General features: G+C 41.4%; 2 protein-coding genes across 4 annotated transcripts; one reads left to right on the top strand and one right to left on the bottom strand.

The window, feature by feature from the left end:
* The first annotated feature begins 723 nt into the window (after window positions 1-723).
* AK3 (adenylate kinase 3) lies at window positions 724-14,326 on the top strand. 3 transcript variants are annotated; one of them, XM_014267961.3, is made up of 5 exons: window positions 724-1,051; window positions 5,208-5,327; window positions 7,359-7,531; window positions 8,228-8,345; window positions 9,203-9,322. In XM_014267961.3, the coding sequence occupies exons 1-5, from the start codon at window positions 904-906 to the stop codon at window positions 9,208-9,210; spliced, it is 567 nt and encodes a 188-aa protein (XP_014123436.2). In that variant the 5' UTR covers window positions 724-903; the 3' UTR covers window positions 9,211-9,322. The 3 variants fall into 3 exon arrangements, with proteins under 3 accessions (XP_014123436.2, XP_074389158.1, XP_014123435.1); XM_074533057.1 differs by lacking the exon at window positions 9,203-9,322 and adding an exon at window positions 8,433-8,670; XM_014267960.3 differs by lacking the exon at window positions 8,228-8,345 and adding an exon at window positions 10,259-14,326 and having other exon boundaries at window positions 904-1,051; window positions 9,203-9,321.
* On the bottom strand, window positions 13,713-23,954 carry CDC37L1 (cell division cycle 37 like 1, HSP90 cochaperone). The gene is made up of 7 exons (XM_005488266.4): window positions 23,729-23,954; window positions 21,773-22,054; window positions 18,784-18,874; window positions 16,676-16,791; window positions 16,288-16,410; window positions 15,252-15,407; window positions 13,713-14,320 (listed from the first exon to the last, which is right to left on the bottom strand). The coding sequence occupies exons 1-7, from the start codon at window positions 23,831-23,833 to the stop codon at window positions 14,219-14,221; spliced, it is 975 nt and encodes a 324-aa protein (XP_005488323.1). The 5' UTR covers window positions 23,834-23,954; the 3' UTR covers window positions 13,713-14,218.
* Between the last annotated feature and the right edge of the window lie 1,310 nt (window positions 23,955-25,264).

Below are 25,264 nucleotides of genomic sequence, written 5' to 3'. Positions count from 1 at the left end.
CAAAATATTGTGTTCTGATGTAGCTGAGGATCACCAAATCGTTTCTGTGGGAAAGGACATCTTGGTGTTTGGAAGAACACTACTCAGAACAAGGACAACCTGCAGTTGTTCACATTCAAGTGTCATAAACAAAACTCAGGCCCAGCTCATTAAAACACAGCTGCCTGCTGCTAGACAGTGGGAGTTTATTTGTGAAAGATCAGCAAGAGCAGGGCTGCTGCATGGGGGTGAGAGCATAGCAAAGGGCACCTGGGCAGTGCAGTGACAGTGCCAGTAGCCAAGCAGTCATTAGGTGACAGCCAGGTAAGGAGCCACGTCCTAGTTCAGTTTGGGAAGTGGTGGAGTCACCATTTCTGGGGATACTTAAAAGGTGGGCTTGTGTCAATTTGGGGCATGGTTTAGGGATGGACTAGCAAAGCTGGATTACTTGTTGGGCTCGGTGACCCTTAAGGTCTTTCCCAAACCAAACGACTTTTTTATTCTCTGTATCTGAGGGGGAGCAGGAGCTGACGGCTTAGGGAGCAGCCAAAATGGGCCTGCTGGGCTGAGGGGTGCGGGGAAGCTGGTCATGGCCGGTTGAACAGTGATGCCTAAATGCGGCCTGATGCGACGCTCTAAGATTCAATTTTCTTCATTTATCTTTTTATTATCGTTATTAATTTATCCCTCCCTCCCCCCGTGCACTTACATAAAGGATCTTTCCTTCCCGCCCCTGATTGACAGCCGGAGAAGCTGCCGTCGCCGTTCCCAGGGAGGACCGGCCCGGGCCGGCCGGCGGGGCGAGGCGGCGCTCCCCGAGAAGGCGGCGCTCCCCGGGAAGGCGGCGCTCCCGCCGCGATCCGGCCGCGATCCTGCCGCGCCCCTGCGCGCCCGCGGCCGGAGCAGCGGGCACAGCGGGACAGCATGGTGGTGCGGCCGCTGCTGCGCGCCATCATCATGGGGCCGCCGGGCTCCGGGAAAGGCACCATCTCCGCTCGGATTATCAAGCACTTCGGCGTGAAGCACCTCTCCAGCGGCGACCTGCTGAGGGACAACATGCAGAAGAAGACAGGTGGGCGCGGGGACGTGGGTGGGGATGTGTGCGTGGCGGCGACAGCCCCTCCTCCTGTCCCCGTCCCGCCGGAACGGTCCCCTCACAGCGCCGCGGGAGCTCGGCGTGACACAGCTCCGCTCCGGGAAGGGACACACGCTCCCAACACGCATTCCTGCCCTTCCCCTCCGAAAAGGGAGGGCGCTTCCCTAATGGGGTTTGCTGCTCCCCATCTCCGTGTGCCCGCCGCGCAGGCAGAGGCGGGGTGACTTCACGCAGCTCTTCTGGAGGCCAGAGGCCACCGAAGTGGGCCTCAAATCTGCAGCCCTGGGTCCTCCACACGCTGACACTTGCCAGCCTCTTCATGAAAGTGGACGGGGTTGTCCTGTTTCCGTTGTTGTGTTTCACCTCATTGTTTCCTTGTCTTGGGTGCTTTTAGTAAGCGCTCAGTGGTTTTTGTACATGTTTCTAATAGTTCTGATAGCTTCTCCAGCTCTGATAGGTTTCTCCAGCTGGAAGCATCTTAAAAGAGAAAAATATTCACATCTTTTAACAGGCAGATCCAGAGGAGGGGTTTTGGGCGATCAGACTTTTTTTGGATGTTCATTTGATGGCTAGAAGTAGGGGTACCTGGAATTGTTAACACCTATTCCAAAATTATGCCTAGTCCTGAGCTGGCAGGCATAACATAGTGATGCTTTCAAAAAAAAAAAAAAAACAAAACAAAAACAACGTGGAAAATTTTCAAACTGCATAGCTTTTAAAATTATTATTGTCTTGTGAGTTCATATCATGATTAGGTTTCAGCAAGGTCTGTATTTACATACAGTGATGCTTATACTAGATAAATATACTAATTACTCTTGCTGAATAGGTCTAGCTTGGCCTCTGGCCTCAGCTGAGATACCACAGTCCCTCTCTCTGGTGGACTTTTGCAATATGGAAGGTTCCCTCCTGACTTCCACATCTGCTTTTCTATATGGTGGGGTGAAAAGCCTTGAAAGAACCATCTCAGGCTGTGCGTCATGAAGTATTATTATTTCCAACAGCTTCAAGCTGTAGAATATTCCATTCACTTGTGTAAGTATCACTTCAGTATTATGCCAAGGCAACTGGCAGTCTCAGTTTTGGAATACTCATAAGCATGCTTGAAGGTGAAGCAGCTGTGATGTGATTCCCATGTCTTCAGACAGACTTTATTTACTCAGTAAGGATAATGACTTCAGTACAATGACTGACTTTACTGTAGTTGATATTATAGATACTGTAAGTTAAGAATTTGTGAGGAGTACACCTGATCATATTCTTGCTATTTCTATTTGGTTTCTATCATATGTTTTTATTTACAGAGGGTCACAAAACTGTTCTGTTATGAACTTTCAGTGGAAGATGTGGTGGGTAGCCATTCCAAGAAAACAAAGGAAATGTTATTTTACCAAGTGTTTTGAGGTTTAAAATGTTTACTAAATACTTTTGGTTTTGTGCAAGACCACAGAGCACCAGAATAATGCTAAAGGTTGTGCTAGAAGAGGAAATTCCAAGTGGAAATATCATATTGCTTTAATTGAGCTGGGAGCCTGAAGTGATGCAGAGAAGTGATTATGCAAAGAATTCTGGGTGGGTTGGACAGAGGAAGGAGAGCAAACATGTGAAATAGAAGTTTAGCAGAGACATTAAAAACCAGAATATAAGGAAAGAAGTCAGTGGGCAGCTTAAGAGGTGAAGTTTGCTCTAAATTAGCTACAGCAGAATTTACCAGAATCTGCTACAGAGTTTCTCATTCACTAGTAAACCTAGATGAAACTCTAATGCAATTTCATTGAAAGTCAGTCACTAGTTTCAGAAATGGTTCCCAGAGATGAAGTATGAGGTAGGAGGACTAGGTAGTACACTGAAAATAGGAGAACAACTGAGAGGCAACTCAGACAGCCTAGACAAATTCAGTCAAGGCAAAGATCCATGAGTTTTGACGACACAGAAGAGTCCTGCAATTTCCAGTTCTTTGGGAAAGGAGTTACACTAAGATGGGCAGTTAAAGCCCTTGGAAAATTAGATATAGCTAACAGTAGTTATATGGTGCAAATTTTCTATTTGCTGTCTTGTGAAAATGGACATTGTTGAAAAGTCCTGTTGAAGATGAGTGTTCTTATCATTCTGCAGTTATTATCATGTTCTTTTGGACAGTGGAGAGTCTGTGACCACTTCTCTAATGCTAAGGTAATTATTGTCGGGTTATGGCTAGAGCTTGACTGCTGTAATGTGGTTAGAACCTGCTGATCCTTTGTAAAGCCATGGAGCATGGCTACCTGTCATCACCTACAAAGGAAAGAAACCTGTGTAACCTGTAATTCTGAAGATTGCCATGCCTTTATGGTTTCAGATCCAACCTGTAAAAAACCCTAAGCCAAATAAAACCTACAAAACCCCATGAAATCCCACTCCCAATAGCAGGAGTGGAGGGTGGGGGGGGACCTGCTCTGAGCTGGTGCATATATATGACTAATTGTGTATGCTTCTGCCTGTGTTTTCCCCTCTTAATAGCGACTTTCTAAATTACCTGAGTTCTGTAAAGGGAGGCAAAAGCCAGTGGTTTTCAAGCTCTGTTAGTCTAATAATGGCTTGCCATATTCTAAACATTTCTGGGCCCAAAAACTCACAAATCTTTCTAAAGTAAGTTAGAATTGCTCCCTGTGAACCTTGTCTTGCAAATATTTTTAGATTCTTGTGGCTAGAGCAATGCTGCAACATAAATCAGTAGCAGAGCCAAGCATCAAGTACACATTAAACTATCTAGACATGATTTATTCCTTCTCTCAACCCACTTTTTCAGGGTACATGGTCCAAAGCACACCAGAATAATAAAAAAAGATATGCAGAAGGGAGGTAGGGAAGACACACTTTGTACACAGACAGTCATCTTCTTTCCAGTTTGTGATGTGCTGGAGGACTCAGGCACCACAGTCTGACTCTTTTCCATATAGTGAGCATGTTTTGAAGTCTGGACAAGGTGCACAGTGCCTGTTTCTAAATGGTCTTTGTACTTTTCAAAGCCTGACTACAGATGTGAACAGCCAGGAAGCGAAAATTGTTCTTTTTTTTTTTTTTTTTTTTTTTTCTCATCACCAAATACAAATCCTATTTGCATTATTTGGGGTATGTACTGCTTTTCAGTTGCCTCACCTGAAGAAGGGCCTCTGTCCTGTTGTACATTTCATCCACTGAGTGATGGGTCTGGCTTTCTGCTGAAAGTGGTCATATCTGCCTGGATATCTCCATCCATCTCATTCTCTCTTTAGTTTTCTGTAACTAGACCTTTACTGGTTCCAAGTAAAGGCTTCTGCAGACCCACAATAAAACCAGTCTGCCTGCAATTCTGGGTTACGTAACAGAATTGGGTAATTGCTTTATAAATTAAAGATATGGCAACTTTGTGCCAAGGACACAACCCAGGCAACTGAATTTCTTCCTGGCTATATGCATGATTTGGGTGAACTACAGCAGGCTACTGCCTGCCATGTAGGAGCATAGTGTGACAGCTGGAATGACAATGCGTGGATGGGATTTTAGTGAGCCAGTGGGATAAATGACTGGTACTAAATGTTAGTCAGTTCCATGGGAAAATACTAGTGTCTGTATACTCCCATAAATAGTGTACACTATCTATAAACACCCTCTTGCCACTCTAGTAATCATAAAAACACATATCTGGCAAGCAGGTCCCACTGCATACTGTCAAAGGCATTTATGTTTGTAATGAAGCCTAAGTGTAAGTTAATAACTGGCCACTAAGCCAAGAAAATAAACTTTTTTTTTCAGGAAGTCTGAGGGCTGATATCTTAATAAACTTGTTTCCTTTCTATTTTTTATTTTGAAGACTCTTGGTTAACGGCCTCTCCTCACTTTAGTTTTTAGAACTTCATATTTCAAATACATACTAGTAAATTTACTTAGAGGGTGTGTGTTTTGCCCTACAGGTGGATCTAATTAATCTGATATGTATTTGTATGGTCAGATCCTAGTTGATCATCTTGATATTTTTTAATTTTGGTAAGCATGCTGTCTATCTGGTTTACAACTTTTCTCTGTCACCCGATCAAAACAATTTTTTTGCAGGCTTGTAGCTTTTTCTCACTTGCTGGAGGTCAGAGATAGTGTAATCCAACTTTTACTTTTGCAGAAGTGGGAATCCTTGCCAAGTCCTACATTGACCAAGGGCAGCTTATTCCAGATCACATCATGACACAACTAATGCTGAATGAGATCAAAGGTTTAGACCAGTACAACTGGCTATTGGATGGTAAGTTATCATGTTGGATATCACTATATATGGAGAGAAAATCTGCTCTGGAAAACTTGGGACTGCTTTGGTAGCTGGTAGCCAGCTTGTTGTGAAACTTTCAGCAGATAGTCTGCCCCCAGTTTCTTTGGCTGACAAATGCTTTGGATGTACTCTGCCCTCAGAACATTACAGGGATATTTAACTCATGTTAAAAAGGGTAGTTTGACACTACAGAAAAATTTCAAAACTGGCAATTCTGGTATTTTTTATGATAATTCATATAGTATTTCCCCATTAAAATAGGCATTGCAGCAGAAAGTTTGTCTGCATCAGCATTTGTAATGAGACCCAGTGAATTACTCTAGGGATAGCTCTGGCATAATGGGCTTCACAGGAACAACACTGTTCTGTTTAAATGTTAACCCATAATCTTAAATTTGGTAACTGCAATGCAGAACAAACAGATGGGGTCAGTTAGCTCAAACTAGAGCTGCTGAACTGCTTGCATGTTCACTTAGCCAAACACCCATTTACTGCCTTACAACAGGTTGGTGGCTTCTGGAGTCATAGCAGATGTAGCAGTCTGAGTCATATGTGTCTGTGGGTATAATCCGTTTAGATTTACATGCTGTATAATCTAGAGCACTTTTCTCTGTGTTCCTGGAATCTTCGTAATTCATCATCTCTTGCAGATCTTTTTCTGTAGAGAGAGAACACTATGTAGAAAATGTCAGTTCCATTTCAATGAAATGCTTTCCTAAAAGCACTTCAATTTGTTGAGGAATTTTCTCATTACTCAGTCCAAAGCAAAAGCAAATTTCCAGCTGCATAACTTAGAAACATGGTGGCTGCTAATAGTAAGAAAGAACAAAAGTTCAGTGTTGAACAGTGTTCAACATCAGTGTTGAAGACCCGGCTCTTCCTCTGCTCTTACCATTTAGAAGCACTTTCATGCAGTAATGTGAATGTGTGAGAAATACAATGAGGGCAGCTCATGACTGTGATGCAAGCTAGGTGCAAAAGACTTAATGCACAAGCAAGGACTTGGTCTGAGTTAATAAACTCTGTCTTTTTGTAATGTTTTTCCTTACTCATGCAATGGACAGATCAACACTATGCAAGAGTTTCTTAAGTTTGTGTCTATCGGTACTTGCCTTTATGAAGAAGTTTACTTGTACAGTATGATGCAAATTAGAAACTACTGAAGAAAATGAGACTATTCTAGAGCTTTTTGAGGAGAGGAACTGTTCCACTGAGTATAGGACACAATAGCATGTTCTGCAGTAGCTTTGACCACTGATTGTCTTTGCTCAATACTTCATTTCAGATTCTTTGTGGAGATGTTGCCTTTCTTGTTCTTTGTTCCCACTGCACCCCTCTTAAGTTCCACTAGATTATCTAATAGTTTAAGGCATAGAATAGGGAGCCACAGAGTTAAGGGGGAAAAATGCAGCACCTTTGAAGTGAAAAGACAGATTCCTGATCAGCCTGAGTGTTCTCACAGTCATCATATCTGAGGGCAGTTTGATATACTAAAACTTTCACAAGCCTTCTAAATCCTGTACTGCTTCTGGTAAATAGATTTGGCTTTCTGCAACTGAATAAAACAGGTTTGTAATGGCCACCACCTTAAGCCAGACTTACACAGCTCTGAAAGTAAGATATATCACAAATGTTTCTAGGTGGTTCTGAGGGAAACTCTTCACTGGATGTTTTATTATTCCAAATGTGTATACAGTGCTTTTATTCAGTGTAGTGGTATATGGTGTATATATAAATACAGGGTCTTTTTGCACTTATTTTTTGCAGTCTTGGGAAGATTATTAGCTGAAATGAAGAAATAAAAGCTGGGAGGCATTTAAAAAGTTAAAATGCCATGACATACTGAAAGATATTGGAAAATCTAATGTCTCTTCCATCTTTATAGAACATGACAATGCTTTTTGGTTTTTTTGCCGTGTAACAATTATTTTCTTTAATGACTCAATCCAGGTAATTTTTGCTATAATTCTGCTTTCAGAATTTTATGCAGTTGTTTCCTTTAAAAAGGTTTCCCCAGAACAGTTGCTCAGGCAGAAGCACTCGATAAAGAATGTCACATAGACACTGTGATTGACCTAGACGTGCCATTTGAGACCATAAAGTGTCGGCTTACAGCACGCTGGATCCACCCTGCCAGTGGCAGAGTTTACAATCTTGAATTCAGTCCTCCCAAAGTACAGGTAAGCAATATGCATTGCTGTTGGCACTAAATAATTACTGCATTGTGTTTGCTAGCTGCAGTAAAATACTGTTTGCATAATGGGTTTCAAAACACAGCAGCTCAGAACATAAAGGCTCATCTCATTTCTTGGGAGTGCAGAATCTTTCTGTTAACACCGTGCTGGTATTGAGGGTATGTTAGTGACCTGGCACAACCTCAAGGTGTTGGACAATGTTATTTGTCCCCTGCAGAGCAGAACACCATGATGTTTTGTAAGCACTTGTTAAAACTGTTCACTGATCTGGAATACTGTCTGCCTTGTGTACTGGCACAGGATCTGGGCATGGTCTTAGCCTGTTTGCAGCCTGTAAAGTCCAAAATGTAGATTTCTTTTCCTTCCTCCAGAGGAGTAATGCTTTATATATAGGAAACTAGTCAGAGGAATCCACTTAATGCTTTCCCTGTGTTTATATTTAACCAAGATGGGTATTTTCAAGGGAAGAGCTGCAGTATTGCAAAACTGGATGTAGAAACTTTCAAGTCAGGGAAGCTTTTCAACAGATTAATTTTTAACAGATTTTTATGACTTGAGATATCCTAAAAAGAAGATTGAAGATAAAGACTGTACGTTGTTACCTTAAATTTTTTCAAGAACAATTTGCTTTAGTGCAATTCAGCTAAAACTGTATTTTATCCTTAACTCTAAATAACTTAGCTGTTGTGGCATCACATTTCACTTGGAAGCTCTATTAATTTACATCAGATATATGCAGCAGGCTCTGGAGCTTTCGAATTTCAGTGTTGCAGGAAAAGAGGCCAGCTTGAAATACCAGGTAAGCACTGGAAGTGAGCAACTGAAAATATTGCCTTTGTTTTGTTTAAAACAAGGTGCTTAAAGTCATGGTTATTTTCAATTGCAGAAAAGCACAGGCAAGATGGAACAGAGAATTCTCAGACTTACCAGAGTAGGCTTCAGCTGCCAGAGCTTTGCTGTTTAGGATCTGTCTTACCTTTCACTAATTAGCAGACTTACTACAACACAATGGACTGCAATACTTAAATTGAAAACATGGAATAGAGCTAAACAGGTGAAATACAGTTGTCTCTATTATCTTAATAAACCTGCAAAATGCTTGCTTACTTAGTAGGAACATTCACACATTAGGTCCCTACCTCTGTAGGGAAAGCTTCAACTGACTCTCACGCCAATTTTTTGTACAGCTGCTGTTAAATAATAACTCTTCCATCTTGCAACTTAAAATCAAAGGGCCATTAACTCCTTTTCCCATTTTAGTGTTGTCAAATGAAGGTCCAATTGGTCTCTTATTTCTTGTTATACAGGAATGTATTACCAACAGTATTGTTTCTTCTTGTACATGAAGGTTTTGTCTTCACATTCCCCACGTTCTGTGAATGTTCCAGAGGACAAATTAGTCAAATTAGTCAAGTTACTATGATCTAATATTCATTGGCAATACTGAAAAAACATTTTTAACTGACAGACTGTTTTACTGGAAAGTCAACAACTTAACATTCCAGACAAGAACACATGCAGCACCTTCTCTTTATAAGCAGAAATCTACATCCTGATTAAGTGGAAATTGATCATAATTTCAATAGAAAATTACATAAAGCATGCTTAAAGAGAAGTAAAAAGTATACTCTGGTATTTGCTTTTAACCATGATTAGGGCATTGATGACATTACTGGCGAGCCCCTTGTTCAGCGTGATGATGACAAGCCAGAGACTGTCAGCAAGAGGCTCCAGGCTTATGATGCACAAACAAAACCTGTCTTAGAATATTATCGGTGAGTAGTAAAATGTGTTCTTCCACATTTTAAAATATTACTGTGCATCAGCATAGTGATGAATAGATCTCTCTGCTACAGAATATATTATACCACAACAGCGAGTGTGGTGTGAGTAGCTGTGTAGCTTTCATGAACTCAGTCAGAAATCAACCCAGCAGAATGAGTATGATTTTCCAGGGCTGCATGAGACCTCCTGGAACCTGTGTGGTAATATAACCTGCCATTGCAGCCAGCCACATTCAGCTTCATGAAGAATGCTAAGCATTACTCAATACCTCCATAGTACTGCTATGAGCAACAACAGCTCTGGTGGGTGAAGTAACAGACAGTTCCTTCTTTTGCAAGAATTTACAATATTTTGTTTTCTGGATGTATAAGTAGAACACTGCTAATAAGTGCAAGGGGTCAAGAAGCCATACACAAATAGAGAAACTGTTAGTGAGGATTTATATGTGGCTGTTCTAAGAACAGGACTGTGACTGGACACAGCTAGCAAGACTCTTTAGGAATAAGTAGCTAATTCAGAATTGTCATTTGCGTTGTGGAGTGGAAATAAATTACTAGTTCTTTTAAGAATCAAAATTATACACAATGTTTCTCCTAACGTAAAGCTGCAAGCATCATACTGCTGATTCGTAGCAGGTCACCATGTAGAGCTCTAGTCTTACCTTGCCTAGACAAAGAAATCAGACTCTGACAACATCAATGGTTGTCCTTTTTGTATTTTCACATTCACCACCCTTCATTGTATTCTTCCAGGACTGTTGAGCAGAAATCAATGTCCAGCCTGCATTTCCAATGCTACAGCTTTCTTGGTGTTACATCACATGCATATTTTCACACTCCCGCCAGGGTAATCTTCAAGTGAGGTGGAGATTTTGGAACAATTAAACAATTTGACATTTGTAATGCTTTCTTATTTTTTCTTCCTTAGGAAAAAAGGGTTATTGAAATCATTTTCTGGAACAGAAACCAATAAGATCTGGCCACATATCTATGCTTTCCTTCAAACCAAGTTGCCAGATGTGAGCCAGAAAGATGCTACCAACCCCAGGTGAAAATGGGTCAAACTTCTTATCTGTCATAGCTCACTCCCAATTACATGAGATTCTGCAATCAAGGATTTGTCCAAGTAGTCTACCAGACTCATCAATAATTTAACTCCAGTACTGTCCTTAACTTACACTAAATTTTGTTGCCTGTGGTTACCACTTCAATGCTGTATTTTTTTGTATTAAATATACCTAATTTCAAAAATACAGTAATTGTCCTTAACAAAAGCCAGTACTCTTGTGTCTCTTATTTGGCAAACACATTTGCAATATTGATTGATAAAGGAAACACATTTCAGAATACATCTTAATTAGAAAGCACATTGACTGGTTTACTCAATCAGTAAATAAAGCAATGACAAGAACATGCAAGCACATTTCCTTGAACATGTGCCTAGCTGGAGGAGCTAGCCAGAAGCTGTGAAGAACAATGATGACTGGTCTACAAAGAGTCATTTCAGACCAGAGCTCCTGTGTATGGAAACTGATCTTATGGAAAGGTTAGCTTCGTGTTTGCTTACTCAGATGTGACTTGATTTTGCTCACTATAAATTACACTTATACCAGGGCAAATTATCTAAGCAATTATTATGTTTCTATTTCTGCCCTCAAAGCAACTATTTTGAAGAAAATGGGAGTTTCAGTGATGTGTAACACATTTGGTAAAGCCTCTGATTTTGTGTGACCCTGCAAGACTTCATCAGTAAAAAGATACTGAACAGATTGTGTAATCTGGTAAACCTGTAGCTAGCTAGCTGTATGATCTTGACCAATGAATGCCTTTTGTACTATCTTTGAAAACAAGTGCTCACTGATGCCAGTGACATGATTTCCAGTGGTCAAAATACTAACTTTGGCACATTACTGTAGCAATTTTTATTGTAGCAACTGGACTGGTTTTCATGTGGTTCTTGTCTCCGACCAGCTCTTCTTGTGTTAATTCACTACATAACTGGAAATACAAACTTCCACAGGCCACAGTTCTTAACAGTCCAGGGACTGCAGACTCCCAGCCCTTTTTTAATGCTCATCAGAGTGGAAGTTTCAGGAGTCAGCAAAATCTGAGGAACAAATGGTCTAGGTAATGTCTGAAGTAGCTGTGTCGCAGTAATGCAGATTCCAATCTCCTTTAGCAGTGACTGTAAACAGCTACAGAGCTGGGGTGCTGACATACCTTGGACTGCATCTGCACATCCAGTTTTAGCATTATAAATATTCAGACATATTTCAGTCTGAAAAGAGATAGCCATTGTAGAATTTGTGAAGTTTTCCCCCGACTATAAATTAACAACATAAACAGCAGCTACCAGTACAATCAGTTTTCCTTTCATTTAAAGAAAGCTTGCCAAGAAGATTGACCACTTCTACTGTCCTCTTGAGGAAATACCTGCTGCTAGTATTCTTACATTTTGATTTCAATTAAAAAGTCAATTTTTTTTCATCAGCATACATAAATTTCAGTCAACCAGAAGGAGGAGGGGGAGGAAATCTCATTATTTGACATTTATTTCTGCAGCATCCAGTTTTACTCCCTTGGAAACTTAAGAAATAACTTCTGTGTAACAGGTTGTTAGATCCACTGCTAAGGGTAGCAAGTCACTGTGCTATATTGCGCTTTCTACCCTTGTATACAACATTCAGTTAAAAAACAACCTGAAATTACTTGTTTTCCTTTAAGTTTCCTTTAATATTTAACTAATTATTATTAAGGAGGAGGCAGTGTTTGCTTACCCTTTCCTAGAGGATTTGCCAAGTTTAACCAGATGCAGTAGAAATTTGTATTTTTTGTCTCAAATTTGCATGTGGGACAGAACTGCTCCTTGCTCTTCAGTCTGTTTGCAAAAGAAGGCTAGAGAACAGAAGTCATATGGAAAGCTACTTCTATGAGTGCATTTGCTATTGCATTGGTACTAACACTCTGGTATATTCTGCAGACTTGGCTGTAGGCAAAACTGAAAATTACTGGAATCTACTTCCCGAATCACATAATTAAGGTTGGAAAAAAATTCCTAAATCATTGAGTTTAACCTCTAGCCATCACCACCCTGCCAAATAACTCACAGCACTAGGTGCCATGTCCAATCATTTCTCAAAGACTCCCAGGGATGGTGACTCCAACACTTCCATTTTAATGCTTGGCAAACCTTTCAGTGAAGGAAGTCCTCCTGATGTCCAACCTGAACTGCCCTGGGCACAGCTGGAGGCCATTTCCTCTTGTCCTGTTACTTCTTACCTGAGAGAAGAGGCCAAACCCCACCCAGCTATACCCTCCTTCCAGGCAGTTGTAGAGAGAGATAATGCGCCCCTGAGCCTCCTTTTCATCAGCCTGAACGACCCCAACTCAATGAGCTGCTCCTCCCAGGACTTGTGCTCCACTGCCCCTCTCCAGACATGCTCCAGCAGCTCCATGTCCTTCCTGGAGTAAAGGGCCCAAAACTGAGCACAAGATTTGAGGTGTGGCCTCACCCGTGCTGAGTACAGGGGAACAATCCCTGCCCTGCTCCTGCTGCCACACCATTGCTGGCATAGGCCAGGATGCCATTGGCCTTCTTGGCCACCTGGGCTCACATTCAGTCGATGGCACCAGCACCACCAGGTCCTTTTCCTGTGGGCAGCTTTCCAGCCACTCTGTATCAGCTTGTGGCACTTGTGGGGTTGTTCTGCATGAACGAGAAACAAGGTAGGCTATGACCACTGAACTTTTGAAATCAATATGTCTTCCAAACCTACATAAAATCAGGACAATTCAGTAATGCATGAAGAATATGGATGGGAGGCATAAGCTGTCTTTGCTACTCTTCCAATTAAAGTATACATGACTAACTTGCTGTAATAGCACGTTAAAAAAGCACAGCAGAGTTCTGGAGTGCAAGATTCTGTTGTCTATAAAATGTATTTGGATTTCTAGCTTCTTAAACAAGAAGCTTTTAATGGTTTTCCACTTAATGTTTGAGTTGACAATGTCAGAAACCTACTTTGGTTGAGTAACATATGAAGTAACTTTCAAACAGTGCATGACACTTCACCCTATGTGACTTGAAACAAAGCTTTTTGTTTAAACTGAGGTCTTAGCCTAACGCTTGTACAAGTTCCCTTCATCAATGACTTCAACCTTAACAAGACTTGGGTATAAAAAAATAATCTGAAGTTAGCCTGATGAACAAGAAAAGAATCAGACTCCCAGAAATCATACAACTCAGCATTCATTTGTAGACAAGTGATGTTATGTTTTAGGATTAAACCAAGTTATGTTTAATGAAAGTACAATATAACATTTATATCCCCTTAGTAGAGGTAGAAAGCCAGTGTTTTAATCTAATCCATTCAGATCAGAAATACTGATACCAGATACTGATTTATTGCTATTAGTGATAACCAAATTTGAGAGCTTATACTGTCAGCAAGATAGCATGAATACAGTTGCAATCTCCAATATTCAGAGTAAAACATATCCATATCTGTAGTAAGACAATAGCAGATTCTACCAAGAATCTGCTGCTTCTTGTAAACATTGTATTTGTGCAGATGTTTAATTTCTAAAATCATGAAAGGCAAGGTTAGTAGCAGAAAACACATCCAGTTTCACATTCGGCAATATAAGAACCCTGCTCTTCAAGGACAACTAAAAACCTAGCAGCACATTTCAAACAATATTACAAGTTTTTTCTTAATTACTCACCCTTCAAGGTCCCTCCCCCAAACCAAATCAAAAAAACAAAAATCTGACACCAAAAATAAAGTGCAGTACCCAGAAAATTAAGTGTCAAGAAAATAGCCGTGTTTGTTTCTTTGGGGAAAAAAAAAGGGAAATAAAGGAGTACTTGGCCTCAGTCTTAAAAGTACTATAATGTGTCCATCATTTTGGATTCTTCTTCATCTCTTTGTATCACAGAGTTGAAACTGCAGACATCTGTGTTTATGGAACCTTGTAGATCTCCTGTGTTCTGCAACAGATGAAAAACTGACAGCTTAATGCTTCATAATTACATAGATGGAGGGAGAAACAGAGACCGTTTCCATTGTCCATGTTATGATGAGACAAATTTACAATAGAAAGGAAGTAAGATCTGAAAACATCCTCCACCAGTATTTTGTCACTGTGTCAAGAATTTTTTTAATTCTTGCATAGCTTGTATTTGGTCTTAATACTTTTAGCACCTAACTGCACATTTATACAAAATTCAGCTGTTTGATCTATCTCTGAGAGGTACTTCAATCAAATTATTTCAAACAAGTACTTTCAATTGTGACTCCTTTCCTAATACATAATTTTTGACAATCTTCTAAGTTGTTTCTTCATTACAGAATGTGGCCCTAACTGAAACTGCAAAAAACACCTAAGTATACCCTTTTACAGGAAGACTTTCCTTAAACTTGACTTCTCTTGCCCAAAGAAGTTGTGAGGTCCCTGGCAGTGTTCAAGGCCTGGCTGGATGGGGCTGTCTGCCCTATGAAAGTTGTCCCTGCCGTGGCAGGGAGTTTGGAACTAGATGATCTTTAGGGTCTGCTCCAACTCAAACCATTCTATGACTCTGTAACTTACTTGACTGATCCCATGATTTTACACTGCTTGTGGTGATGACTGGGAATACAGTTCTAAGATCTGATCAGATTTATCATGCAGTGTTTATTTTAGGAAGGAAAATGTAAAAGCAATGAACAAACATATACTTTTGACCTTTTGCTGATGCTGTGAATTCCAGCAAGTAAAAAGAAAGGCCATAAATGCCCTGTGTATTAATAACACTGCATGATATATCCTAAACACTAGCAATTCAAGAAACAATCCTTTTTATATCTCAGAAAGGTACAGCTTCTCTAGGCAGGACCTAATCCTGCCTTAGTTCAATTAAATTTTGGAAATAATAAACCTACCTGTAAAAAAGATGTCCATTCTCCACCACAGCCAGGGCTGACATTGAGATCATGGAGTAACATGGTCTGAAAGCCATGTGATTGTGACCAGATTCTCACTCTCGCCTTGAATGCCTCAAGTTCACCTTTAAAGGCCTCAAAGTAGCCTTCTCCTGTCTGCAAAGAAAAAAAATGAAGTATTCGTTCTTTAGCAATTTGTTCTTTTGAATTGTAAGCTTACACAGTGCTGAAAAAAAATCCAGACAGTAATGACATGTTATACCTTTTGGGGAATAACAACTGTGAACAACTCAGGGATAAAGTGATAAAGTTAGTCAATTTAAAGTTATGTTTCATGTAGATTTCTTTTTAAGACAATCTGTAGCATTTATATGCATAAGTAAAGTAACTGATTTATCTGAGAACATGTAAAACCAAACCTAATTTTAGCCTGTAATTTATTCCAACTCAGAAGGTATCCTTACAACAGGTGCTTGTTGAAGCCCTTTGATCAAAACTAAAGCACAAACTAACCCACATTTTAACTATACTAGTTTAGGCAATATTAACATCCATTAGAGTCTTGAACAACTAAACATAGTCTATAACAAATCACAGTTTCAGTTTTCCCACTTGTTTCCTACAAAGCTCTGGATTGCCCTATTTCAGTCATGAGAAAGGGACACTTTATATAGCTGCCTCACAATAATGGGGAGACTTTGAAAACATGTGTAATTAGTTACAATAGTCAGACCAGTTTAAGATCAGTTGGTGTTTGCCGTTGTTACTGAGTTATTACTTGTCTGCGACACACCCGCTGTCCCCCAGCCGCATTTTGCTTTCCACCTACAACAAGCAAAATTCACTAAGCTTTCATTTAAGCAGAACCAGAATTATAACGAAATGTTCTATCTAGAAAATAATTGCTATCAAAACTCTTTCCCATAAGCCTAAATCAGTCAAAAAATTATTTAGCCTCACATGGTTGGAAGAAATCCCTTCTAAAACACTTGCACTGTATCAAGAGTTTCTCACATTATTACCCAAGCTGACTTACTTTGGCTTTTTGGAAAAAGAGACGAAAACATCCTCTTGGATCCACATTGCAGCTTCTGGCAATTTCTATAATAAACTGCATTACAACTGCTTGGTGTGCTACTTGCTCCATCAGAGCTCTTTTCTGAAAAAAAGAAAAAAAGTTAAAGTTATGATTTAAAGATATATTTCTAAAATTCAGCAGAATTTCCTTTTGTTCCAGTTCCTAAGCAGATGTGAACTGATGCTTACAGAAACAAGAGGACTCAGTTAGCTGTAACTAGACATAAATGTGACAATGCACCATCAATAAAGTAGAGGGAGCTGGAAGAACAGTTAATGAAGTTGGTCACATTTCTACTGTGCAAATAGGAAAATGTGTGCTTCCAAAGATTTAAACATCTTCATACCTGTTCAGCTTCTAGATGAAAACACCACAACATGAGATATCTAGATGTTTCTTCACATACAAGGTATGGGTGATCAGACAAAAACCTTTGACTATCATCCCATCTGCTCAGCATGCCTAATAAGAGAAACACAGTTAAGATATTCTAAAAAGATAAATGATTTAATGCAGCAAGGAAGTTACCTGTATTGATACCAAGGATACATAACAACTTGGCAATTTACTAACCTCAGAATAATAGCATGCAGCTAAATTTGGGGGTTTTATTTATACATCTAACCAATGCTGAAAGAGCACTACTAGAAGGCATAATTAGTCTTTGAAGATACTAGAAGTAGATTATAACAGTCATGCACTTCTAGTAATGCTGATAATTTATTTTTAATCAGTTTTCACAAGCTAACAAAATGGTGCAGATATCTACTAGTTACAGCACCAAATAGCTTAAAAAGTTTATGGACAGATATTTACATTAAGTGATTCTAACAAACACAAATCCTCTAAATGTTTCCAAATAAAAGAACAGAACCTGTAAACTGTCAAAAATTAAAGTGCTTCTAAGATGCGGTTTGCTAGACTTTTAGAGAATTCAAATTAATTATACAAACAGCTTGATCTCAAAAAACAAACCCCCACCAGTATTGGAAAGTTAATTAGAACTTTGAATGGCAGTATCATGGCACTAGCTTCAAGTAACAAGCCAAAAGTAAAAATCAGAACTCAATACTCATAGCACTTCTTCAAGTTGTCCTATCTCTGACAGTCATTATTGGCAACAGGTACCAGATGTACAGCTTCACCTGTCCATCAGCACATAATTACAACAGGGCTGAAGATAATGCAATGGTAATGACCTGAGCTAATCTTAGTTCTAGCAAACAAATGCTGAAAGAGAAAGCAACAGGTTGTATTTCTTTTGACGTTTTCAAGTTACTCTGTGTAAGTTCTTCACTGTTTTGAAGCCAGAAGAGGATCCAGAAGGAGGACTCATGCAATATAACGAAGTCCACACTGCCCCTTGGCAGCAGCTAGCATGCAACAAGTGACTTCAGAAAGCATTAATGTACTGTGGCTTTCTACAATGGACTTATGTATAACAAATTAAAATAATAACATGGCTTTGAACACAGGAAGTATATAAAAAAAATTACCTTCTGTAATAAGACTGCTTCTTTAACAGTCTAATTTGAATTTAGACAGAGTAATTTTGCCCAACTCTCAGCTAGGAAGCCTACAAGATAGCCTCTTCTTTTTTTACCTGCTGAAATGAACAGCAGGAGAGATGTTTTCTAATTCCAATATCATTACACTGAACAGTTAAGGTACTTAAGAGAACCTGTGCCAATTTACTACTATTTCCATACTCCTGATAGTGTTTTGCCTTTACTTGATACTTGAAAGGCATGCTAAGGTTAACAGCCCTTTCTTTAAAAGCCCTTTTCTTTTTAAAGCCCTTTCTTTAAAACAGCTTTAAGTCCCCCAGAAGCCAAAAAAAAAAAAGTAAAAACAACTTTGTAGGAACAACTGAATTCTGCCAATACAGTCTTATTCTTGATTGTCCCAGAATTCCAAATATATATATATATATATATATATATATATATAGCATGAAACCAGTCCGAATGGCAAGCACTTCAGAGAACCATACAAATTTTACATTACATTACAAGATCAGCTATGTGCTCAGTTGGATTTAAAAATTACGACAGAGCTAAAGTGACACCTAGCGGATAACTAAGTATAGTTTTAAACACACAATTCTGAGCATACATACTCCCAGTGTAGGTGTTAACAAATATGTCAATTTAATCAGCCATTACCCTTATAAATTAACAAGTAACAGAAAATAATTTAATAAAACATTTAACTTAATCTCCTTTAAAAAAGGAGAGAGCCATGGATGACCCATGCACTTTTATATACATGACTTATACGTCTAGGAATGTCCCTGCCTTTTCCCACTGGTGTGGGATATCCCTGGAGTCCTGATAAAATAAAACTGAACAGTCTGTCATTTAGGTCTTTCATTTATTAGCATTCATTCTGTACAAGAAGGAGCAAATCAACAAATTCTGTAGGAGTCACAAGATGTTGGAAAAACACACTCACCGAAGTGTCTAATCTTTTGTTCATGTTTTTGCATAAGTGGTTCAGACACAGCCTCATCTTCAATTTCTTTTCTTTTTTGATTAATAAAACTCTGAGGAAGAGAAAGATTGTACTATCACATAAAATCCACACATACTGTTTAGTGACATAAAGGAGTTATTATACTTTAATATGTTGCTATTTAAATGGCTATGTTCTAATTTTAGAGTTGTATCATATTTGAGGAAAATTTTTTTCAGAAAGTCTTACCTAGTTGTTGTGGTGTGTTTTTAGCTTCCGGGTCCCTTTCTCAGGTGTGCCAATATTCCCTTCTCCTTTCTCCCTTCCCCCTCGCCCCTTGCTGAGTGTGCCCTGTCAATCAGGCTAACATACCAGCAAGGCATCGTGTGGTTGGTCGATTTCAAAGGATGCTCCTCAGGCCTGGGGGACATTGGCCCGTATAGGTGTCCCTAGTCCCTTGAGACCCTGCCCCTTTCACCTGGTTGGTAGCTCACCTGTCCCCGAGCTTAAAAGGTTAATCAGACCATGCGGCCTCCATTCTGGTGGAGCAGTTGCCCCGGTTCAGACCTCTGTAATCATGGAATAAACATCTGGACATTCAACCCTCCAGCAGAATCCTCCTTTTTTCTCTTCATCATCGCCAGAAGCTCTCTCTCCTGAGGTAAACAGAGTCCCTGACAAGCCTGGACTTGCTCAGTGCCCCGCTGCAATCTCCAGCAGCCGAGGTATCTCTGGGGTAAAGCACCACAGAAGCCGCCTTTGGCCCAGCAGCGAGGGTCACACTGACCCAGGCACAATCTAACTGGTAATATTGGGATACCCATTCCAATATACCTAGTAACAGAATTTCAAAGTTTCTTTATGATCTCTGAAAAACTTCTGTTTTCATATAGGAACTTACTGATTTGTTAGTAATGAGAATCATGTACATTGCAGTCTGGATCAGGAGAAATTGGGAGATGTGATACTCATTTTTGAGAAACTCATTTTTGCTTTTTTATATTCTTCATGTCTATTTGTAGCTCTGTAGCCTATTACTGTATAACTATATAGATTCATAGCTAGAATTTTACCTACTCGGTTAGCAAGAAAGACAAAATACATTCCTAAAAGCTCAATCCTCATCTAGTTTCTTCTGAAAGCAAGGACAACACTCCACCATAAAGCACTAGACAGGAATGGGGGCTTCAGAAGAGAGTTGAACAAAGAGGGGGAATTATCTCAACATCTGTGTTTCTAATTGGACATTCTTCTCAATTATGCTAATTTGCTACACTCACAAAACTGTAGTTTATGTCACATGTGCACCTTCAGCGCATTTTTCAGTGTGTATTTTGGTGTGTTGAGCATGTGAAGGGACCCTTCACAAAACGTTAACCAAATTTATCACCTGACTGTGTCTGGCTTGTGACTTTAGGGCTCAGGAAAAGGCAATGAGAGCCGTTGAAATTAAATTGTGAAATCAAAGATAAGATCCTCCTATTAAAAAAAGTTCATGCTAAATAATTTGTATTACAGTAGACAGTATTAGAGGCAAACTAACAGTTTCATACTCTGGGTCAGATGGGACATTTAAAGACCAAAGAGTTTCAATCATCCCTGCCCAGGCAAGAACATCTTCCACTGGATTAGGTTGCTCCAAAACCAGTGCAATCTGGGATTGGATATCTACAGCTTCCCTGAGCAACTGGTTCCAGCGTCCTAATATCCTAATAATAAAAAAGAACCTTGCTTACATCCAATCTAAACCTACCATCTTTGAGTTTAAAGCCATTTCCTCTTGTCCTGTCAGCACAGGCTGTGATAAAAAATGTTTTTCTCCCTCTTTCTTATAAGGCCCTTTAAGTACTGAAAGGTCACATGAAGGTAAATTAGGGCTCCCTGGAGCCTTCTTTTCTTCAAGTGAACAACTCCAGCTCTCCAAGCCTTTCCTTGTAGGAAAGGTGCTCCAGCCCTTTGATCAGCTCTGTAGTGCTCCTCTGCAGCTGCTCCAACAGGAGTCCTTCTTGTATTGGGGACCCCAGAACTGGGTGCATTACTTTGGGGTGGGTCTCAGCAGAGCAGAGCAGAGGGGCAGAATCCCCTCCCTGCCCTGCTGCCCACCCTGCTCTGGATGCAGCCCAGGACACGTGTGGCTCTCTGGGCTGGCAGTGCCCATGGCTGGGGCAGGTCCAGCCTCTCACCCACCAGCACCCCCAATTCCTTCTGGGCAGGGCTGCTGGGATCTGGTCATGCCCAGCCTGTGCTGAGACTGGGGGTTGCCCTGACCCAGGTTCAGCACCTTGCACATAGCCTTGTTAAAACACATGAGATCCCCAAGGACCCACTTCTGCATCTTGTTCAGGTCCTCTGGAAGGTTTCCTTCACGTCTGATAAGCGCACCACTCAGCTTGATATCTGCAAACTTCCTGAAAGTGCACCCAATCAGTCTCTTTAATTTTAATGAAGACATTAAATAACACTGGTCCCAGTAGAGACCCCTGAAGGACACCACTGGCATCCATTGGACTCTCAGCCATTGACCACTACACTTTGCATGCCACCAACCAACCACTTCCTTATCCACCTAACAGTTCACTCATCAAATCTGTCTAACTCCAGTTTAAGAGAAGGATGCTGTATGAGACCACATCCAATGCTTTGCAGAAGTCCAGATAAATGACATCTGTCACCCTTCACCTGTCCACTGATGCCACCACCTCGTCACAGGTTACTGATAAGGCCACTGAAGAACTGGTCTGGCAGGACCTGCCCTTGGTGCAGCTGTGCTGAATGTCCCAAACCACCTCCCTGTCCTACAGGTGCCTGAGCACAGCTCCTAGAAAGGTCTATTCTGTGGTATATTCCATGACCCTCCCAGGCACAGAGGCGAGTGACATATTGTGTTTTTGTGCTGTACAAGACACAGAAGACAATCAGAAACAAGTAACAACTGGAATGAACAAAACGGGCTAGTACTTGCTTCCATGCACAATGATGTAGGTCATACCTTATTAAAAACTTCTTTACTAACAGGATCTGTGTTCCATAGATTCTGTCGTTCCCTCTGGTTTAGTGCTTCTTCTTTTCTTCTCCACTCTTCCTCTCTCCATCTCAACTCGGCAGCTTCAGTCCTTGCTCGAGCAGATTCCTGATCCCAGGATTCTGAATTATGCAGTGCTAAACTACCAAATTTTTGCTGGGCTTCTGCTAGGTTCCATGTGCATTCTACAGAGTGCTTCACAAATTCTCTTTCTTTTTGGCAGGCTAATTCAATCCCTTGGCTGTATGTCTGTGAGGAAAATCAGACATGCTATTTATGGAGAGAAAAATGTTGATTTACAGTTTCTATAGAAGCAGACTGGCCTAAATCCCAAAGCTAATAAAAATGCACCTGGAAGGCACCTTAGATATGCAGCATTATAACAGCAGAAGTGATGAAGCATGGCAATATACAGCTATGTCTTCTAGAAAGAGATTTCCAATTCAAGTCACCCTAATTTTATTTGCAAAATCACGGATCATATGCTGCTATCAGTAATAGTCTCCAGACTGCAAAAATACTTTTGACACAGCTGAAATCCCTCTGGCTGTCTTAGGGCTGGAACATTAGCAGCAGCCAAGTGTGAGAATACTCTGAATATATACTTCTGATAAGAAAGTATTGGGCTTACGATGTCCGAGTGTGGAGAGCCTAATTCAAACATGGCTTAAAGAAAGAGGCCATGGAGGTACTCAGCTAAGGGAAAAATAAAACGCAGCTGTAAAGCAGCAGTTCCCAGGCTTGATCCTGCAAATAATTAGGTTCTCAGCCACCTTTTATATAAACAACAAGATTCTCAGACCGTTTTCTCAAAAACAGGCAATATTCTTTCCTTGGCTGCTCTGGGAACAGATGGCTGTTCTGGAACAGATATAAAGGTTTTGAGAACTTTTCATATCATGGTGAGAACACTGATCTTGGTTTCAATAAACAAACCTCAGGTACTGTAAATAAAAGAAGGAGTTGAAGTTTTCTCTACAACAAAGGTGGTGCTGACCAACAAAGGTAGGTCGTCTTCCTTCACTTCAACATCCGATCACAACAGTAAAGTAACTGCTGCCTGCATTTCAGTATTAGTACCCAAACAAATGGCCAACATCTCCTCTTGAACTGGCACAAGAAGTGGTATTTAAGTTATAAAGCGGCCAAGGCCCAGCACAAACACGTGCTCCTTCAGGTCAAATGTGTTGAGGATGTCACCACTCATAGCTGGGAGAGAAAAAGGACACCTTAAGCAACCGTATTTATATTATTTCCAGGTGTGTGCTCAGAATTCACACTCACTAATATGCCAAAACTTTCCCACCAAGAGTGAAGAAAAATGCATCCATATGCATTACTTCCTCAGCGTTCCACTGCCACGTTATGAAATGTGCAGTGCTGACAGCCTCTGGCAGGGGCACACGAAGGACAATTTGTGAAAGACTATCTGAAGGAAACTTTAACGCAAGTAAATCAAACTTATTGTTCCAACTTTGTTTGAGAATTACAGCATTTTTATTTCTGCAGTAACAAGAAGAAAATTCCACCGTTGAAAGGGTAACGTAATGGCAGCTGCTTGCGAGACCACACAGAATTCCTCGCAACGCGTTTACAAATCGCCGCCTTGCCCCGGCCAACAGAGAAACACACCGCCTCCCTATTTGCTCCCTGGGCACGGGGACGCCGGGATAACTCCAGCCCAGCTCCTTCCGCATCGCCTGCCCACGGTGGATCTGTTACCAGGGCAGCCCGCCAGACCCCACCTGTCCCCACCGGCCCTCGGAGCCCCGGCGGGCGCTCCGGCACGGCCCCGTCCCGACACGGCGAACCCGCTCCCGCCGCCGCCCCTCCGCGGGCCGCGCCGCTCGGCACCGACCCGCACCGCGCCCCCGGCCGCCAGACGCGGGGCGGGGGGGCCGGGGCTGCGGGGCACGGGCGTACCTGCACCTCCGGCAAGCGCTGGCGGAAGGCGGCAGCCTGTGTCCGCTCCTCGTCCTCTTCCTCCAGGGCGCCGCCGTCCCGGGAGCGCGGCAGCCACAGCGCCATGCCCGGTGCCGTCCCGGCGGCGCGACCCGTTCGCCGGAACTGGGGTAGCGACACTTCCGCCGATGGCAGCGCGGCCGGGAGCGTCCGCCCTCGGCGCGTCGGGAGGAGCGAGTGGCGGGCGCGCTTCAGGGGCGGCACTGAAGGCAGCGCGGCGGGCGGGGCGGGCCCTGCCGCGGGTCCGCCTCGGCCCCGGCTCCGCCCCCAGCTGCGGCCCTTGCCGTGGCCGGCGCCCCTGTCGGTGCGTCCGCTTTTGTCCCTGCTTCATCGCTGTCTGTGCCGCTGGCTGTCCCTATGCCTTTCCCTAATCCTGCCTTTTCCGTGCCGCTGGAAGGCCGCTCACCTTCCTGCAGGCTGCAGCACGGCGCTGGCAAACAGCCACGTGTGTGTATGTGTGTACATACATATACGATACTTCAGTCCTAAGAGCTCCTGGGGTGCTGTCTAGGGTGTTGTAATAGCTTGGGTCTCATCTGGGAATGGAAGTTAGGATATAATGAGGCCATACCTTTGTGATAGTGCCCCTACAGAGATTAAAATGTGCCCTCGTTGTAGCCCAACATTTTTACCCATGGATTGGCTGTTTAGCTCTTCCTCCAAACACGAGGTGCTGACTGATTCTTTGGGGGTTGCAGTTTTGAAGTCTACACGAAAAATACGCCAGGAAACCTTTACATTAAATGGGAAGGTAGGGGACCTGTTGCTGTGTGTTGTTTATATAACAAAAGGATTACTGCTGTGGCCAAAGGGATAATACTAGTATGTTGCTTACAAAAGTCCTCATCAGATAGAAGAAAAAGAAAATAATGGTTTTCATTTAATCATTTTCTTGTAATCAAATGTTTCTGTGTAATGCTAAGGCCTATGAAATTTAGTCCCTGTTACAGGGGACGATAAAAGCCAAAAATACAAAATGAAAGAATTCCCAATGATAGCATTTTGAGGTTATCAGTAATAACACCAGGGGCCACTGCGTCCATTCTGAGATAGGGTCCTGCAGACATGGACTGGTGCACATGCCTAAGACTAGACCAAGGAGTTTCATGTGAAAGTATTCTTTTCTTTCATAAGGTTACATTTTCTGGTGTGTTTCTGGCTGAGAAACCAAGATATTTCTCAGCTTGTGCATCTTGGATGAACACAAAAAGAATGAATGCCTTCCCCCTGTTACTCCTCTCTTGTCTCATAAGGTGTGCTTTGAAAAGGTGTCTTTGGTTTGTTGTATGTTTTGGGATAGAAATTGATGTCTCAAGTCTTGTATGAGATGTAATTCAGGTGTAATCTTATTTATCTTTACAAGTGATAAGTTATTCTTGTTTCACATGTATCTCAGCATAATAAAATGCATTATTAGGCCCATTCCTCAAATGGAACTTTACATTTCTTTAAGATTTTATGATCTGTAATGTTGACATAAGTGGTAATGAGAGGTCA

Source organism: Zonotrichia albicollis, chromosome Z, assembly GCF_047830755.1.
Source record: "Zonotrichia albicollis isolate bZonAlb1 chromosome Z, bZonAlb1.hap1, whole genome shotgun sequence".
NCBI classification, from domain to species: Eukaryota; Metazoa; Chordata; class Aves; order Passeriformes; family Passerellidae; genus Zonotrichia; species Zonotrichia albicollis.
Note: the sequence above shows the minus strand (reverse complement) of the source record. Positions and strands in the feature narration are given on the sequence as shown.

Excerpts from the sequence above, each read along its gene's own strand:
- AK3 (XM_014267960.3), top strand. The coding sequence starts at position 904 with ATGGTGGTGCGGCCGCTGCTGCGCGCCATCATCATGGGGCCGCCGGGC. Across the intron at positions 5,328-7,358 it reads GTACAACTGGCTATTGGATG|GTTTCCCCAGAACAGTTGCT; the intron begins GTAAGTTATCAT and ends TCCTTTAAAAAG. Across the intron at positions 9,322-10,258 it reads CCTGTCTTAGAATATTATCG|GAAAAAAGGGTTATTGAAAT; the intron begins GTGAGTAGTAAA and ends TTTCTTCCTTAG.
- CDC37L1 (XM_005488266.4), bottom strand. The coding sequence starts at position 23,833 with ATGGCGCTGTGGCTGCCGCGCTCCCGGGACGGCGGCGCCCTGGAGGAA. Across the intron at positions 16,792-18,783 it reads ACAAAAGATTAGACACTTCG|GCATGCTGAGCAGATGGGAT; the intron begins GTGAGTGTGTTT and ends TTCTCTTATTAG. Across the intron at positions 16,411-16,675 it reads TTCATCTAGAAGCTGAACAG|AAAAGAGCTCTGATGGAGCA; the intron begins GTATGAAGATGT and ends TCTTTTTTTCAG.